At 39.0% G+C, this 18,219-nt stretch overlaps 1 protein-coding gene across 4 annotated transcripts in view; it reads right to left on the bottom strand.

Annotated features, from left to right (window-relative positions):
• Positions 1-18,219, bottom strand: part of ubr3 (ubiquitin protein ligase E3 component n-recognin 3) — a 323,662-nt gene that overhangs the window by 216,300 nt on the left and 89,143 nt on the right. For all 4 annotated transcript variants that reach the window (XM_067987503.1, XM_067987502.1, XM_067987501.1 and 1 more), the window contains exon 22: positions 5,014-5,184. In XM_067987503.1, the coding sequence (XP_067843604.1) occupies positions 5,014-5,184 (171 nt within the window). The remainder of the gene's footprint in view (positions 1-5,013; positions 5,185-18,219) is intronic.

Raw genomic sequence — 18,219 nt, forward strand, 5'->3', positions numbered from 1 at the left:
TTCAAAACTGCTCCATTAACCTCTTCTTTAAAAACCCATCCTCAAACCCTTTATTTTCTCATACCCCTCTATTTTCTCAAACTACATCTCAGCTCTAAGATTGTTAAATGATCATTTGGCTATGCAAGCAACTCTTACTATTCCCTGTCTGGTTTCCACAACATTGAGATTGCTAATCAAGGTCAGCAACAAAATGTTCGACAATGGCTAACTATCCAGTCCTAACCTTTCTGCTGCTTTTAGCTCTCCATTCCTCGCTACAGTCCATCTCTGCCACCTCTCTCTCATAGTTCCACTCTCATTTGTTCCAATTCAGTCACTACATCTACTCAAACAATTTCTCCTCTTGCAGCTGCACAGTCACCTCCAATGTGTCCTGGGCTCTCTTCTTGCTTCCTTCCTATTCATCATTTGTGTAACCCTAGGCAATATCATCCACAAGCACAGAATCAGCTTCTACATGAGTGCCAATGATGCCCAACCCTGCATGTCAGGCAATACCATATATTCCAAGGCTGTTGCTGTACTAGCCCCCACTGTTTATCCAACATCAATTGCTGGATAAGCTTTTTTTTAAAAAATACCTCAACGTCAACCCTCTCTTGGCCCAACTACATCAAGCTCCAATGCTCCTCACCCAAACTAAATCTGATGGTGCACAACCTCAGTTTGAGCTAAGCTTTTCACCACAACCTCATGTTTTTTTACATATTAAGCCAGACTTCTATCATCTGTGGAACATTAGCCATTTATGCTCCTATCTCTCCCATTATACTGCTGAAGTCCTACTCCATGCCTTCATCACGTGGAGAATTGATTTCTTAAAATGCTGTACTCACCAGCCTCCCCACCTCCCATAACTCCAACCAACTCAGAACTCTGCAGCTTAAATCCTCTCCCACACATCCCTTACCTCGTCACCATGTTCCACCGACTCCTGCTCCCCAACGAGTCAAGTTCAAGATTGTCATTTTGAAAGTTCTCCATGGCCTCAGTTCACCTGCCTGTTATCTTCTCTAGTCTTGTGTGCCAGCCCACACCCTCCACACTCCTCTGATTCAGTTGCTACTTGTTCCCCATATCCTCTGCTCCACCATCAGAGGCCAGTCTTTCAGGCACTATACCGCTGCCTTCTGGAATTTTCTTGCAAAACAATTTTGCTTGGTTACCTCTCTCACCCAGTCTTTACAAACTTTTTTCTTCTCCACCCACCCAATTCCTCCTTTCCTGCTTCATATCAGTCTCTCCCCTTTGTATAGCACTCAGGTATTCTTTTACTTGAAGAGTGCTAAATAAATGAAAATTCTTGAAGTGTCAGCAATTCTATGAAGTGATCCAAGTAGCTAGCCAACTCTCAAGGAGAGGAAACAAGCAGAAGTACTACCGACAGGAAGAAAGAGAACTCCACCTCTTCGTGGGCAGTTACATAACGGTGCTGAACGAGGCCAGCAAATAGGTTTCCAACCTGCACTCTTAGCTGGGGAGTGGTTTCTGACATGGGAAGATCTATATAATTTATATTATACACACATTCTTTCTATCAAAATTAAATACCTCGGGGGGGAGCAAGAAGCAAAGCCTGAAGTGATCTAGCATTGTATGATGAGGCAGGATCCTCTGGGGAGAGTGATCATATGACAGAATTTCATATTGAGTTTGAGGTGATGTAGTTAAGTCCAAAACTAGGGTCTTAAATTTAAGCAAAGCCAATTATGTAGGTATAAGGGGTGAGTTGGCTAAGATCGATTGGGAAATTAGGTTAAATGGTATGATGGTAGATAAGCAATGGCGAACATTTAAAGAAATAATTCATAATTCTCAACCAATATACATGCCCTTGAGGAATAAAAACGCCATGGGAAAAATGATCCAACTGTGGCTAACTAGACAAGTTAAGGAGAGTATTATATTAAAAGAAGAGGCTTACAATGTTGCCAAAAAGAGTAGCAAACTTGAGGATTAGGAGAGTTTTAGAAATCAGCAAAGGATGACCAAGAAATTGATAAAGAGGGAGAAAATTGAATGAGAGTAAACTAGCAAGAAATATAAAAACAGATTGTAAGAGTTTCTACAAGTATGTAAAAAGGAAGAGATTAGTGAAAGTAAAGCAGAGACTGGAGAAATTATAAAAGGGGAATAAGGAAATGGCAGAGACGTTAAACAAATATTTTGGATCTGTCTTCACAGTAGAAGACACAAAAAATATACTGGAAATAGTGGGGAACCAAGGGTCTAATGAGAGTAAGGAACTTAAAGTAATTAAGATTAGTAAAGAAAAAGTACTGAAGAAATTAACAGGACTAAAAGCCGACAAATCCCCTGGACCTGATGGCATACATTCTGAGGTTTTAAAAGAGGGGGCTGCAGAGATAGTGGATGCATTGGTTTTGATCTTCCAGAATTCCGTAGATTCTAGAACCATCCCCGTGGATTGGAAGGTAGTAAATGTAACTGTGTTATTCAAGAAGGGGGAAGAGAGAAAACAGGAAACTATAGGCCAGTTAGCCTCACATCAGTAGTAGGGAATATGCTAGAATCTATTATTAAAGACATAAGAACAGGGCACTTAAAAAATCATAATTGGATTAGGCAAAGTCAACACAGTTTGATGAAAGGGAAAACATGTTTGACAAATCTACTAGAGTTGTTTTAAGGGTGTAACTAGCAGAGTAGATAAGGGGGAACCAATGGATGTCGTGTATTTGGATTTTCAAAAGGCATTTGATTAGGTGCCACACAAGAGGTTGTTACACAAGATTAGGGCTCATGGGGTTGAATACATTAGCATGGATTGAGGATTGGTTAACAGACAGAAAACAGAGAATAGAAATAAACTGGTCATTTTCGGGTTGGCAGGTTTTAACTAGTGGGGTGTCACAGGGATCAGTGCTTGGGCCTGAGCTGTTTACAATATATATCATTGACTTAGATGAGGTGACAGAGTGTAATGTATCCAGGTTTGCTGACGATACAAAGCTAGGTGGGAAAGTAAGCTGCGAGGAGGACCAAAGAGGCTGCAAAGGGATACAGACAGGTTAAATGAGTGGGCGAGAAGGTGGCAGATAGAGAATAAAGTGGGGAAATGTGAAATTATCCAATTTGGTAGGAAGAATAGAGAAACAGAATTTTTTTTGGAAAGGTGAGAGACTAAGAAATGTTGGTATTCAGAGGGATTTGGGTGTCCTTGTATACCAATCACAGAAAGTTAACGTGCAGGTACAGCAAGCAATTAGGAAGACAAATGGTACGTTAGCCTTTGTTGCGAGGGGGTTGGAGTATAAGAGTATGGAGATCTTGCTGCAATTATATAAGACGCGTGAGACCACATCTGGAGTACTGTGTAGAGTTTTGGTCTCCTTACCTGAGGAAGGATATACTTGCCTTAGAGGGGGTGCAACGAAGGTTCACTAGATTGATTCCTGGGGTGAGAGGGTTGTCCTATGGGGAGAGATTGAGTAGAATGGGCCTATATTCTCTGGAGTTTAGAAGAATAAGAGGTGATCTCATTGAAACGTATAAAATTCTGAGAGGGCTTGACAGGGTAGATGCTGAGAGGCTGTTTCCTTTGACAGGAGAGTCTAAAACTCGGGGTCATAGTCTTAAGATAAGGGGTCGGACTTTTAGGACCGAGATGAGGAGAAATATTTTCACTCAGAGCGTTGTGAATCTTTGGAGTTGTTGAGTATATTCAAGACAGAGGTCTATAGATTTTTGGACACCAAGGGAATCAAGGGATGTGGGGATAGGGCAGGAAAGTGGAGTTGAGGTACAAGATCAGCCATGATCTTATTGAATGGTGGAGCAGGTTCAAGGGGCCGCATGGCCTACTCCTACTTCTTAAGTTCTTATGTGATGTCCTAAAATTAATTCAGGGGGGACATTAATGGAATTTTTAAAAGTCCAAAGTACAGACATCTCTAGCTCCAGAATATATAATTAAAAGAACTTAAATTTGAACTTTCATTATTCGATCCTTATAGCTTTTGAGCAGAGTTAGATACTTGGTGACTTGTTCAACTAAACTTCTCCTGCTGAAAATGAAATAGGATTTCCCCAAAGAATCAGTTTTAAAAAAGGACAATAACTTCATAAAAGTAACTCAGTGATTTAGAAAGTATGCCTATATTCTAGGTACAAGAACTAAGAGCAACATAATTATGTTTACAAAAAATTATATTTTGAGATTGTCGTTGAAGGTCAATTCTAATTACCCATTAAATTTGCTTACAGCTGATTGAACAATTGTAAACAGACTGGCTGAAAGGCAACATCAACTTTTGATAAAGGCACTTCACCAGGGCATCTTTAAATCAAGCTGCCAACATAACAGGTTTTCTCATAGTCAAGTTTCAAACTGGGTGCAAAATTAGTCAGCGGTTGTAAGGAGACTGAAGGTATGGGACTCAAGTGGAAAACAATTTGTGCTGAGTGAATAAGAATGGACTTGTCAAATTGAAGACAGAAGATAGATTGATGGACTCACTCTTCATTCCAATCTTTTGATCATCAATCATTAGTTTCATAAGACAGTACATGGCATATTGATCACTATTTAACTGTTACAGTACAGCTAGTTTATAAATGCTGTTCCTTCCTTTGTCTATTCTATTTCAGTTGAAGAAGAACAGTGCAGCAGATAAGATGCGGACACAACTAAGGCCTGTCACTTTCTGACTTCAGAAGATCATTCAATGCAATTTATCGCCTTGAAAAGAGAACAAGGAGCATGTTTAATGCTAAAGTATCATTTTATATAAAATTGAAAGGCCTAGGAGGTAACATGGGAGTATAATATTTGTTTCCATACGCATCTAAATTTCTAAAGTCAATGCAGAGTGAATTTATTTTATGGGCCATACAAACATTAGGAACAGATCAACAGCCATGCACAGGTCACACAGATGACATAAACTGTAAAGCACAGTACTTGTGTGAAAACATTAGTAACTTTGTTATTTCTGAACAGCTATTGGAAAATGTAAAGCTAAACCATCTCAACTTATACATACTAACCTGTACAAAAGAAGATGTATCTGAGCTAGTGCTGGCAGGTGGTTCCCTGCTCACCTCAGGCGCCGTCTCCGGAACTCTGACTCGCACATAGTTAATGACGTGATGCAGATTTGTTGCTATGTTGGTTCCATGGAACCAACTATCAGAACATTGCTCTTCACCAAACATTTCCTAAAGGAAGATTTGATTATAAAATTAACTATTTTTACTGAAAAAATAGTTGAACATGAATGAGAACTTCAGTTTGGACTTGCACAAACAGAAACAAGAAAAAAAAATGTTGTTTCACAGTATTAAAATTCAACACTGGAGAAAAAAAGTCACATTCTACACTTAAAGGTGGTGCAACTTTGCAGTATTAAAAGAAAACTTGTCCTTCATCCATAATTAGGGCTGTAATTTTCCGACAGGCTTAGTTTGTGTCTATTAAATTCCAAAAAGTTGTTATGACCATGTGAAAGCCATCAATGTATCCTAAAATCTAAGTAAAATGCTGTGGAAATCACAGGTCTTCATGGACTCTGCAGAATTAAAGCAGCCTAGGAAAATTATACAGCCCTATTTGTAATAGAACTTATTTTAGGTACAGAAATGTACTGAACCACAGCATATGTAATAAACATTCAACTATTCTGGATGAGAATTTCTATAAAAGTATAAATAAAAATAGCCAGTTTGAAAATCTGTCCCAAAACCCATTTAGTATTTTTTTAAATTTAAACTAAAAAAAACACAACTCAATAAACTAATGCCACTGCAGGCCCAAGGAAAAATTTTCTGGAATGCTTATCCTTTTAAGGACATGATGCATCATCCCACTATTTGCCCTTCCCAGCACCACTCTGCTTTCAAGAAGCCACATTAGCACATACATTAAGCAAAGAGAATATTTCCTTCATCTTTTCCAGTTCAGATATAATCTTATGACACAAGAGATTTGATAGAGGTGTTCAAAATCCAGAACAGTTTTGATAAGAGTGAATAAGGAGAAACTGTTTCCAGTGGCAGAAGGGTCAGTAACCAGAGGACACAGATTTAAGGTGATCGGCAAAAGAGCCAGAGGAGACATGAAGAAATATTTTTTTTTTAAGCAGCGAGTTGTAATCATCTGGAATGCACTGCCTGAAAGGGTGGTGGAAACAGATTCAATAGTAACTTTCAAAAGGAATTGGAAAAATACATGAAGGGAAAAAATTTACAGGGCTATGGGGAAAGAGCAGGAGAATGGGACTAATTGGATAGCTCTTTCAAAGAGCCGGCGTAGGCACGATGGGCCAAATGGCCTCCTCCTGTGCTGTACCTAGTATATGATATTGGTTGATTTTCCAAGAATAAATTTTCTTCAAAAATACCAAATTTACACAAGCATTAAAATCCTACTCAAATCTGTGTCAATATGGAGTTAAGTTTGAGGGAGAGAAGAATAAGTCTAAGGCTAGTGTTTTAAATTTAAGTAAGGGCAATTATGAGGGCATGAAGACAGAGCTGGCTAAAGTGAACTGGGAACTTAGGTTAATGGATATGTCAGTAGAGATGCAGTGGCAGACATTCAATGAGATATTTCATAACCTCAGCAAAGATACATTTCAGTGAGAAAGAAAGACTCTAGGGGAAGGTCATACCATCCATGGCTAACTAAGCAAGTTAAAGATAATATCAAATTGAAAGAAAAAGCATACAATTCCACGAAGATTAGTGGCAGGTTAGAAGACTGGACAGAATATAAAAGAATGACTAATAGAATAATGAGGGAGAAATTAGAGTACGAGAGAAAGCTAGCTAGAAATATAAAAACAGATAGTAAGAGTTTCTACAGGTATTTAAAAAGGAAAAAAGGAGCAAGTAAAGTGAGCATTGGTCCTCTAGAGAGAATCTGGGGAATTAATAATGGAGAATAAGGAAATGGTGGAGGAATTGAACAGAGGTTTTGCGTCCGTCTTCACTGTAGAGGATACAAATAACATGCCAGAAGTAATTGCGAATCAAGAGATGAAAGGGAGGAACTCAAAACATTTACAATATATACATTTACAAAAATATTAGAACTAAAAGCTGACAAGTCCCCAGGTCCTGACGGACTTCATCCTAGGGTCTTAAAAGAACTGGCTGCAGAGATAGTAGATGCATTGATATTAATTTTTCAAAATTCCCTAGATTCCGGAAGGGTCCCATCAGATTGGAAAGCAGCAAGTGTAACTCCTCTAATTCAAGAAAGGCGGGAGACAGAAAGCAGGAAACTACAGGCCAGTTAGCTTAACATCTGCCATAGGGAAAATGCTAGAATCTATTATTAAGGTTGTTACAGCAGGGCACGTAGAAAATCTCAATGCAATCAGGCAGAGTCAACACGGCTTTGTGAAAGGAAAATCGTGTTTGACTAATTTACTTGCGTTCTTTGAGGAAGTAACAAGCAATGTGGATGCGGTGTACTTGGATTTCCAGAAAGCTTTTGACAAGGTGCCACATCAAAGGCCACTACACAAAATAAGAGCTCATGGTATGGGGGTAACATATTAGCATGGATAAAGGATTGGTTAGCTAACAGGAAACAGAGAGTAGGCATTTTCAGGTTGGCAAGATGTAACGAGTGCCACAGGGATCAGTGCTTGGGCCTCAACTATTTATACAATCTATATCAATGACTTAGATGAAGGGACCGAATGTATGGTTGCTAAATTTGCTGATAACACAAAGGTAGGTAGGGAAGTAAGTTGGGAAGAGGACATAAAGAGTCTGCAAAGGGATATAGATAGGTTAAGTGAGTGAGCAAAAATTTGGCAGATGGAGTATAATGTGGGAAAATGTGAACTTGTCCACTTTGGCAGGAGGAGTAGAAAAGCAGTATATTATTTAAATGGAGAGAGATTGCAGAACTCTGAAGTACAGAGGGATCTGGGTGTCCTAGTACACGAATCACAAAAAGTTAGTACGCAGGTACAGCAAGAGATCAGGAAGGCAAATGGAATGTTGTCATTTATTGCAAGGGGAATAGAATATAAAAGTAGAGATGTTTTGCTACAGCTGTACAGGGCATTGGCGAAACCTAATCTGGAATACTGTGTGCAGTCTTGGTCTCCTTATTTAAGAAAGGAAATAATTGCTTTGGAGGCTGTTCAGAGAAGGTTCATTCGTCTGATTACTGGGATAAGGGGGTTATCTTATGAGGAAAGGTTGGACAAGTTGGGCCTGTATACAGTGGAGTTTAGAAGAATGAGAGGTGATCTTATTGAAACATAAAAGATCCTGAGGGAACTAGAAGGGGTCGATGCTGAGAGGATGTTTCCCCTTGTGGGAGAGTCTTGAACTAGGGGCCACAGTTTAAAAATAAGAGGGTCTCACATTTAAGACAGAGATGAGGAGAATTTTTTTCTCGGAGGGTCGTGAGTCTGTGGACTCCCTTCCCCAGAGAGTGATGGAGAAAAGGTCATTGAATATTTTTAAGGCTAAGTTAGATTGACTCCCTTGTTAATCAGGAATCTAAGGTTATAGTAGGTAGACAGGAAAGTAGGATTGAGGTCGCAATCAGATCAGCCATGATCTTATCAAATGGCAGAGCAGGCTCGAGGAGCCGAATGGCCTACTCCTGCTTTTAATTTGTATGTTCATATGTAAGTATCAATAGAGGAAAGGGTTCAAAAGTATTCTTTGAAGTATGAAGATTACTACATCTTCAGTAAATAATCCACCTACTTTCTTCATTCATTCTCTGTCAATGCAAGAAACAACTGTCCTAAAGTACCTACACTTGAGAGAGTACCGGCTGTGAGATTAAAAAGTCATGGTAGAGACCAGGACATGTGTTAAATTGCATCGCCTCAGTTTATTGCAGCAATATTTAATGAAGGTCTGAGGAGTACTCCCTGCAACTGCTTTGAAGGTCTCTAAAAATGCTTTCAAGGTAATCATTGTTGGGATACCACACATTCCAAAAAGGTTTTGAATTTTCTCAGATGGATTTCTCTCCTGACAGGAGCAATGGATGCATTACACTGACTAGTTTGGCATTTTATTGGTCAGAAACAAACAAAATTAGATTTTCAGGAACTGTCATTTTAGTCAACGTGGTCACTACATAAAAGCATACAAAGTGAAATTGTTGTCCCGTTTTGCATAAAAGAATAAATGACATTAATAATCTTTAGTTCTAAATTAAGCTGAAGCTGTCTCCTGAGCTCCTATTAAGCAGCAAAATGTTTCTATTAAACAATCAAGTACCATATTAGGGAAGTCAGTGAACAAGGTATGAAATTCAAATACCCTTCCAGTTGAGGCCAAAATTAGTAGAATGATAATCTTACACATCAGGACCACAATGTCACTGTCCCAGCAGGAAGATACAGTAGTTCCTGAACTGGATTAGTCTTATCCCAAGTGGCAGAAATACCTTGCTAGTTTTCCAGACCACATTTTTAACTCAGACAACCATAGAAGTGCTCTCAATCAGCCACTTCCTATGGAAGCTATATAGTGCTCTGGTCCAGCTGCTCTTGGGTAATGTGATCAATTCCGATCACCAAGGCATAAGAAAAACATCCCTGCACTAGAAGGAGTACAGAGAAGAGCAATGAGACTGATCATATGTATCAAAAGACTGAATTATGAAGAAAGATTAGTAAAACTTTGATTTTGTTTTTAAATCTATGACAGGGTTTTTTTTTAAAAAGAAATACCAAGAGGAATTGATCATATTAATCCAAAACTGTAAGATTACAAGAACAGACACACCCTACTAAACTGTAAGTTGAGCACTTAACACTTGTCACTGCACTCAGGAGGTACTCCTTTATTCAGGATAAATTAAAATCCATTCATAAAATCTGTAGGAAGTTCTGCTTGTATCAAATGCTGGAAGTAGGTCAGGAAACATATCTGCTAGTAATATATTAAAAGTCCTGCATGTAGCATAAACTTCCTATATTAAGCTTTGAGTAATAGCTCGAATGCAACATTAATAATGGGAAATCCTATGTCAACATTGCGCTGCCACACTCTGTTCATTGGCTCAAAGTAAAACAGCATCAAACAGAACAGAACTTAAGTGGTAGTGAATGCATGAATCAAAAACAAGGTGAGTGGTTAGAATACCAAGAGAAACTACAAAAGGCTTATGGAAACAATCAATCCTAAATGACCAGTCAGGAGAGTCTACCAACAATAAAAAGTGAACCAATCGAACTCACATAAAACATTTTTGAAGAAATTTCCATCTGTCATTTCTTCCCTCCAAAAAAAAAGTTTTAAATAAAATATTTTTTTTTTAAATTACATATTTCACAATAACATGATTAAATTAAATTTAACCCAATAGGTTTTCCAGGTTTTTATTTTGATGTGCACAGAGATGCAATAATGCTTGTGAAATGAAGTAATACCACAGTAATGCTAATCTGAAGCTGTGAACTTGCAACTGGACCATTAAGCATATTGGCAATATTTTTTCACCATCTAGAAATCTAAACTATTTTGAAGAATTTTCTGAAATGTACTATTTAGCTTAAAAAAAAGCTCTGAAAATAGTCCCCTACTTAATGATCAGCTTTGTTCTTGCTCATCATAAGCAGTTCAGATCTCTCACTTTCAACTTTTTTCCCCCTCCCAATTTTTAAATTAAATGCTCCAGCATATCAGGAAGAAGCTCCAAAGGGTATCTCCAGAAGCACCCAAGCAGAGAATCCAGTTCTGACTGGATATATAGTACTCAATTGGTACTGACTTTGTCTTGCTTGGGTGCCTCTTGAGATGGTTTCCTAACTGGTCTCATATGCTGCTGTGCAGGAGTCTGAATGCAGCTACTCTGATAGAACAGCTCCCTGGTGAAGAGTAAACCCAAAATGGTGGGTCTTCACTGGATTAAAAAAAAATCAATATTGAAACTGGGCAAAATTCCTACCAGGTGGAAGATTTTTTAAAAAGCTGCACCACCAGAGTGGAGGAGAGGCAAGTACTGTACTTAAAACATTATTTCCCCTCCATTCCGTACTTCAACAGTGGATTTTCTGAAACATAATTAGGCAAATGAGAGGGTACGGTGGAGGGGAAAGGTTGAATTGGGGAGTAAGGAGGAGGGCAAGGGATGAGTGGTAGGAGTGAGGTGTGTGGAGGCGGCTATGGAGCCCAGGGTCGCTTGGCTCCTACTCTCTGGAATTCCCTCTCTAAACGCTTTCTCTCTCCTTTAAAACCTCAAAAACGATCTCTTCGACCAAATTTTTGGTCACACTATAATACAAAAAAAATCCCAATGGAAAACTGAGGCGGTCAGGAAAGGAAGCATTAGGAAGTTTTTGTTCACACTTCCTAATGTCTCCTTTCCTAATCAATCTCCGTTTTCCATTCATTGAAGCACCATATAAACGCAAGTTGATGTTGAAGGACAAGGGGTTAGTACAACAGTTGAAGTGTAGGGGAGGTGATGGAGTGGAAGGAATGGGAGAGGATAGGGGAAACCCTTCCATACTATACATTAACAGAAATCCTTCTACCATGTAGATCTACTACAAGATTTGACAAAGCACAACACTGGAGAAAAACAATTATATCCAACCTTCGTTACAAAAGAAAATCTAGCTTTTTTTAAAAAGCAAAATTAAATATTTTTTAATTTGTGACTTATAGTATTCGCTGTAACTTTTGTACTCCCCTCTTAAACTGTGCATTTTGTAACCCAGAGCACATTTGGCACCAATTAGATAAATTACCAGAACATTCACATGAATGATGAAATTAATTTCATATTCCTTTGTGGACATGAACGGAAAGCCCATGTGCATGATTTGTAAGTAACAGGTAGATGAGGTGAAAGAACACAACATTCAAAGTCACTATGAAGCAAACCATGCTGAGAAATATGAAAGTACACAAGGAACAGAGATAAATTTTCTGAATTAGCACCTTAGTTTAAAAAGCAGCAATGAATGTTTGCTAATGCTTGCCATATAAGTGATGCACTGTTAAAACGCTTTATGTGATTGCCCCTGAAATAGTTGTGTCATCAAAGCCACTTTGAGGGTTAAATTTTGAATTACTGCATGCTAAAACCTGCAGAAACAGTGGGGTGGAAATTTAAGCATGCCAGAAGCCAGGGTACAAGGCTCATCCGAAACTGGGCCACAGGCCTCATTTTTATAATAAAGACGAGCCGTCAGCACCTGTTGCACCTCCAGAGGCAGCTCGCCCGATCGACATAGAGTATCAAATTTGGGCCAACTGCATCGCTGTTAAGCCCTGGGAGGTGAGGCGGAAGAAAATGCAGGAGAGCCGAGTGCAGGCTGGCAGTGGGCCATAGTAGTGCTGTGGGGGCAGGAGGAGCACTGCTGCTCCTCCCAGCTCCACAGAAGGGGAAGTAAAAAAAAATGTAACTACCATTTTTTCAGCGGACCTTTAGGGACCATTGTTTAGGCCGCTGGAGAACTGGAAAATCTTGTCCAGCATGCATAGTGCATGCTCCACCTAGTTTTTGAAGCATTTGGCAGAAGGGTGCTGAAACAGGCACAGGACCCTTCTTTGCATATTTAAATTGATCCAACGTTGATATCAGATGGCAGCCAGGAGCGTCTAAAAAGTGAGGACCAATGTGGCAGCAGCCATGCCACCGGCACAGATTAGGTACAGTACCTTGTACCCAGAAATTGGTACACATTGCGTCCATATTACGCCCAAAAAGCAGGCGATACCAATTTTTACCCGCGTGTCCAAATAACTTTTGCTGAATGTGGCTCATGTCAAATACCAGGATGTCCGATCAGACCCACCATATAAAATAAGTTTGACACCCCGGGTTTAAAATGAAAAGGATTCAATAAAGTAGATACAGATAAGCTATTTCCTCTAATGGGGAATGCAGAACAATCTTAAAATTGGAGCTAGGCCATTCAGGAATGAAATCAGGAAGCACTTTTCACACAAAGGGTAAAAGCCTGTGTCACTGGCTTAATTGAAATTTTCAAGACTGAGATCGACAGATTTTTTAATAAGTGGTATCAAGGGATATGGATCAAAGGTAGGTAAATGAAGTTGAGGTACAGATCAGCCATGTTCTAACTGAATTGCAGTACAGGCTCAAGGAGCTGAATGGCCTACTCCTGTTCCTATGTATGCTAGAATGCCACCTATCTTGGATGATTCAGGTAAGTAAAATGCACAGGTAAAGTTTAATCGTGACAGAAAAGCCTTCTAAAATACACTGGAGAATGTCATAATATTTTTAGTAATGAATGAAGGATTATTTTCTGTCTGCAAATTTTAGTCCATCATTCAGCTATCATCAAAACAAATTAAGGGTTGAAATTCCTCTTGTTTAAAAAAACACAGAATCACCACTTCTCAAATCTGTGTGTTGCTGTGATTTTGTACATGCAATTTTGTTAGTGGGTTGGTAACTTCTGAAATAAACAGGCACTCTCATTTTTTGTTAAAAAGAGGAATTTTATTCTCCAAGTGTTGTAATCTTCAGTTTTAATTGATTTTTCTCCTCATAACATGTGGGCATTTACTCTTTCTTCCCCAAAATTTAGCTTTAACCAATTCACACAATTTCCTTAAATCTAATTTAAACTTTTATGAAATTTGGTTGGGTGCATTTCTTGAAGCATGGAGACATAATATAACACTTAGTGCATTATGTAGTTTTCTCTCATCTCTTTAGTGCATCAAAAAAGGCTAGTAAGAAAAGAGCATGGAAATGCTATGCCATCAAGAAAAAATAAAATAAAGGTTCAGTCATTTTCTGCTTAGTCATTTTATAATAATAGATTTCTCTGTATTGTTCACCTAGAAAATAACATTAACTTTTTACTCCCTCCCCCAACCATCCAATTTCTATTTGGATTTCTTTCTTTTAAAGAAATCCTGGAAATTAATTCTTTAAAAACTGAAAATTAAAAACTAAGGTCAAAAATCAAGACTGACATCAAGTGGCAAATAATTAGTAAAAGATGTTTTTACTAGATTATTCTCCATTGTTAATTTTCTAGGGGAAAAAGATAGTTCAGTTTCTTTCAAATTTTTTCTTCAGGACATGGGCGATGCTGGCAAAACTGCATTTCTATCTCTAGTGACCCAGAGGTAGAGGTGGTGGGCCTTCTCATCGAACTCGCTGAAGTCCTTCTTCTGATGGTGCTCCTATGATATTCTGGAGGGATTTCCACAATTTTGACCCAGCAATAATAAAAGGAACAGCAGTAAATGTCCAAGTCATGATGGTGTGTGACTCGGCGAGGAACTTGGAGGCGATCGCATCTCTGCGATCTTGCTACTCTTGTCCTTCATGGTAGAGGTGACGGGGCTGAGGTGTGCTGATGAGGCAAGCTCGGCAAGTTGCTGCAGTGCATCCTGTAGATTAGTACATAATACAGCAACAGTGCACCAGTGTTGGATATTAAGGCCAGTGAGAGATGCACCATTCAAGTGGACTGCTCTGCTTCTTAAGCTCTGTTGCAACTGCACCCATCCAGGTGAATGGTTCGTATTCTATTACATTCCTGATTTCAGCCGTGTAAATGGTGGAGGGGCTTTACAGAATCAGGAGGTGAACCACTCGTTGCAAAATATCCAGCCTCTGACCTGCTCACGTAGCTATGTTTTTACTATGGCTCATCAAGTACCGCTTTTGGTTAAAGGTGAGCGACTCAGTGATGGTGGTGCCATTGAAGATCAGGGGGAGCTGGTCGGGCTTTTTCCTTTTGGAGATGGGCACCTACCTGGCACTTGTGTGGCACAAATGTTACTGGTCAGCCTAAGCCTGGACATTGTTCAGATTGTGCTGTAGGCTGGCATGGGTTGCTTCAATACTGGAGGAGTGATGAATGGATCTGAACATTAGGGTTTTCCCCTTGACCCCAATTTAAAAAAAGTCTAGCTGCAAGTTTACAGTTCCAAGATAATCTCACTGTTGCATCATGTAAAAAGTGCAGCTTACTGTTATTTATGTGCAAATCGGACAGTAACTTCAAGCGACCGCACGTGCGCTGTTAAACATGGAAATCCAGAAGTTGCTGTCCGAGATACCCTGCTCCTCACATCTCGCTGTCTGACTCACCATTCAAATGTATTGAACTGCGTGAAGTTCCTGTACTTACCTCAGATATGGACTAAACAACCTCTCTGGCACTGAAAATTCACTTTTACAAGTATGGCGTCTCATTCCTTCAGCTTTTATTTATTGCTGGACATTCAAAAAAAATTAGATTAAAAATGTTTTTCTTACTTTTTCTCTTTTATCTCTGTCTCTTAATCCAATCTTTATTTCCCTCTCTATTTCACTTACTGTATCTGATTTGACACTGAATTCACTATTCTAACTTACACTTGCTGGTTCAGATGCTGCACTGCTCATTAACAATTCTTCAATTTGATTGGTTAAGGAGACACACAGTTGCTTGCCCTGTTCACAGATCCCAGATACCCTGTAGAGGGTACAGCACTGAATGGATCTCTAACTTACAGGAACTTGCCGTGCAAAAACTCATAGAAAGTCTATGGGTAAGTGCAAGTCTAACAAACAGCTGGTGCCGTTCATTCAGCCCTAACAGCAAATTACGGGCCATCATCTTTTTCCTAATTTCTCTCTGAAGTGCTTTGGAACGTTTTGCTACATTAAAAGGTGCTATCTAACTTGTTATTGTACCCAAGGTACACTTTGAGATAAGATATGATAAAAATTTGGAGTTTTAAGAGTAAAATGTGGTACAAATCATTGTTTTAGCAAACAGAGTTCAGCAGCTTGAAAAACACTGAAGGTGGTATTGCTGATCATAATTCTGTTTATCCAAAGTACATTTTTGAATGAGTGTACAAAAAAATGTATATCGGGTAAAAAGTATTATAATCATCAATGTCTAGATCATTCTTTTTCAAGCTATTGAATATGATAGTTGAACAATTTCCCAACTCTGTTGGTACCACATTTTATTCAAAACACCTGCATATTTCCCTAAAGGCACACAAAGTGTTAATCTGTAAAACAAGCAGCTAACGCAACCTGTCCCAGTACCCTCAGGCAAAGAAGTCGGTTACCACTGCTCTTAACTTGGATACATAAAACTGTAGTACAGCACATTTAACTGCTGGTTTATTTTTCCTGACAAATTCAGAAACTTATCTAATTATTTTCCTGAGATCTCAAATTTTGGGTCTATGAACTTTTACCCGCAGTTAGCATCTGCTGTTTTACATTTCTTTTTGTGTTAATAGTAGTTAATACTACAACATAAAACAATATTTTATAACTATATTCTTTTCATACACGAGCACTAAAAAATACCAACAGACTACTGCAACAATGTTTGGATTCTGGATTACTAGTTCAGTAACATAACCACTATCATACCATACCTCATGTTTCACTGGCTTCACAGATATTCATTGCTGCATTGGTGACATAATTTTTCTATTGTTAATTGTACATTTATTTAAATCTCTTCATCAAAGGAATTAACAGAAGCATTAGTTTTGACACCCAAGGGGTAATTTTGAAACAGGATAGCAGGACTTCTGAAAGCCGGGGCTTACTCAAAACAAAAAAGCTCAGGTTCTCTTCTTGCTCAAAAGATTAAAATAAACTAGTAACAGAAATTTCACAAGAAGAAACGGACTGAATTTGCCATGACAAAAACCAGAACTTTGTTCATTGAACCTATAGAGATTCTTATATCCAAGCTGAAGCCATTTTTACCTCTGGTAATTGATTACAGACTTTTTCATTTTATGTTCATGTATATTCTACTTTTAGTATTTGCACAATATTTTGTGTTTCATATAACTATTTAGTTGGAAATAAAGAAAGGTACTAACTGCCTTAGCCAGCAAATCATTCGGCCATGTTGTAATGGTCCATCATTTCAAAGAAACTTTGGTAGTACAGTTCAATACTATGTTGAATCCAGTAAGCAGATTACTGCAAGTAGAAAACAGTTTGTTCCTGGGAGTGCACTTCTGCAAGAGCAGTGTACTGAAAACACACAGCTTCCAGATCATAGGGGATAAGGCCCACTCAAACAAACTGCTGTTTCAAGAAACTTTGTAATTATGCCAACAAATTAGTCATTCCGTATTTCAAGCTTGGCAAACATCTATTCATAGCCATTACTATCTCAATATCTATATTCATGATTACTGTGCAATTGGATTAAATTGCTTAGCTATGGACAGCACAATAGGCAGCATTCTGGAACACAAGAGTGTCAGGACATAAAACATAAGTAATAGGAGCAGGAGTAGGCCAAACGGCCCCTCGAGCCTGCTCCACCATTCAATCAGATCATGGCTGATCTTCAGCCTCAATTCCACTTTCCTGCCCGATTCCCATATCCCTTGATTGCCCTACAGTCCAAAAATCTATCTATCTCAGCCTTGAATATACTCAACGACTCAGCAACCACATCCCTCTGGGATAGAGAATTCCAAAGATTCACAACCCTCTGAGTGAAGAAATTTCTCCTCATCCCAGTCTTAAATGGCCAACCCCTTATCCTGAGTCTATGCCCCCTAGTTCTAGACTCTCCAGCCAGGGGAAACAACCTCACAGCATCGACCCTGTCAAGCCCTCTCAGCATCTTGTATGTTTCAATGAGATCACCTCTCATTCTTCTAAACTCCAGAGAGTATAGGCCCATTCTACTCAATCTCTCCTCACAGGACAACCCTCCAATCCTAGGAATTAATCTAGTGAACCTTCGTTACACCGCCTCTAAGGCAAGTATATCTTTCCTTAGATAAGGAGACCAAAACTGTATGCAGTACTCCAGGTGTGGTCTCACCAAAGCCCTGTCCAATTGTAGTAAGACTTTCTTACTCTTGTACTCCAACCCCCTTGCAATAAAGGCCAACATGCCATTTGCTTTCCTAATTGCCTGCTGTACCTGCATGCTAACTTTTTGTGTTTCTTGTACCAGGACACCCAAGTCTCTGAACACCAACATTCAATAGTTTCTCACCATTTAAAAAATTCTGTTTTTCGATTCTTCCTACCAAAGTGAATAACCTCACATTATATTCCATCTGCCACCTTCTTGCCCACTTACTTAACCTGTCTACACCCCTTTGCAGACTCTTTGCGCCTTCCTCACTGCTTACTTTCCCACCTAGCTTTGTATCATCAGCAAACTTGGATACATTACAATCAGTCCCTTCATCTAAGTCATTAATACAGATTGTAAATAGCTGAGGCCCAAGCACCAATCCTTGTGATACTCCACTAGCTACAGACTGCCA

Source organism: Heptranchias perlo, chromosome 7 (assembly GCF_035084215.1).
Source record: "Heptranchias perlo isolate sHepPer1 chromosome 7, sHepPer1.hap1, whole genome shotgun sequence".
Lineage (NCBI taxonomy): Eukaryota > Metazoa > Chordata > Chondrichthyes > Hexanchiformes > Hexanchidae > Heptranchias > Heptranchias perlo.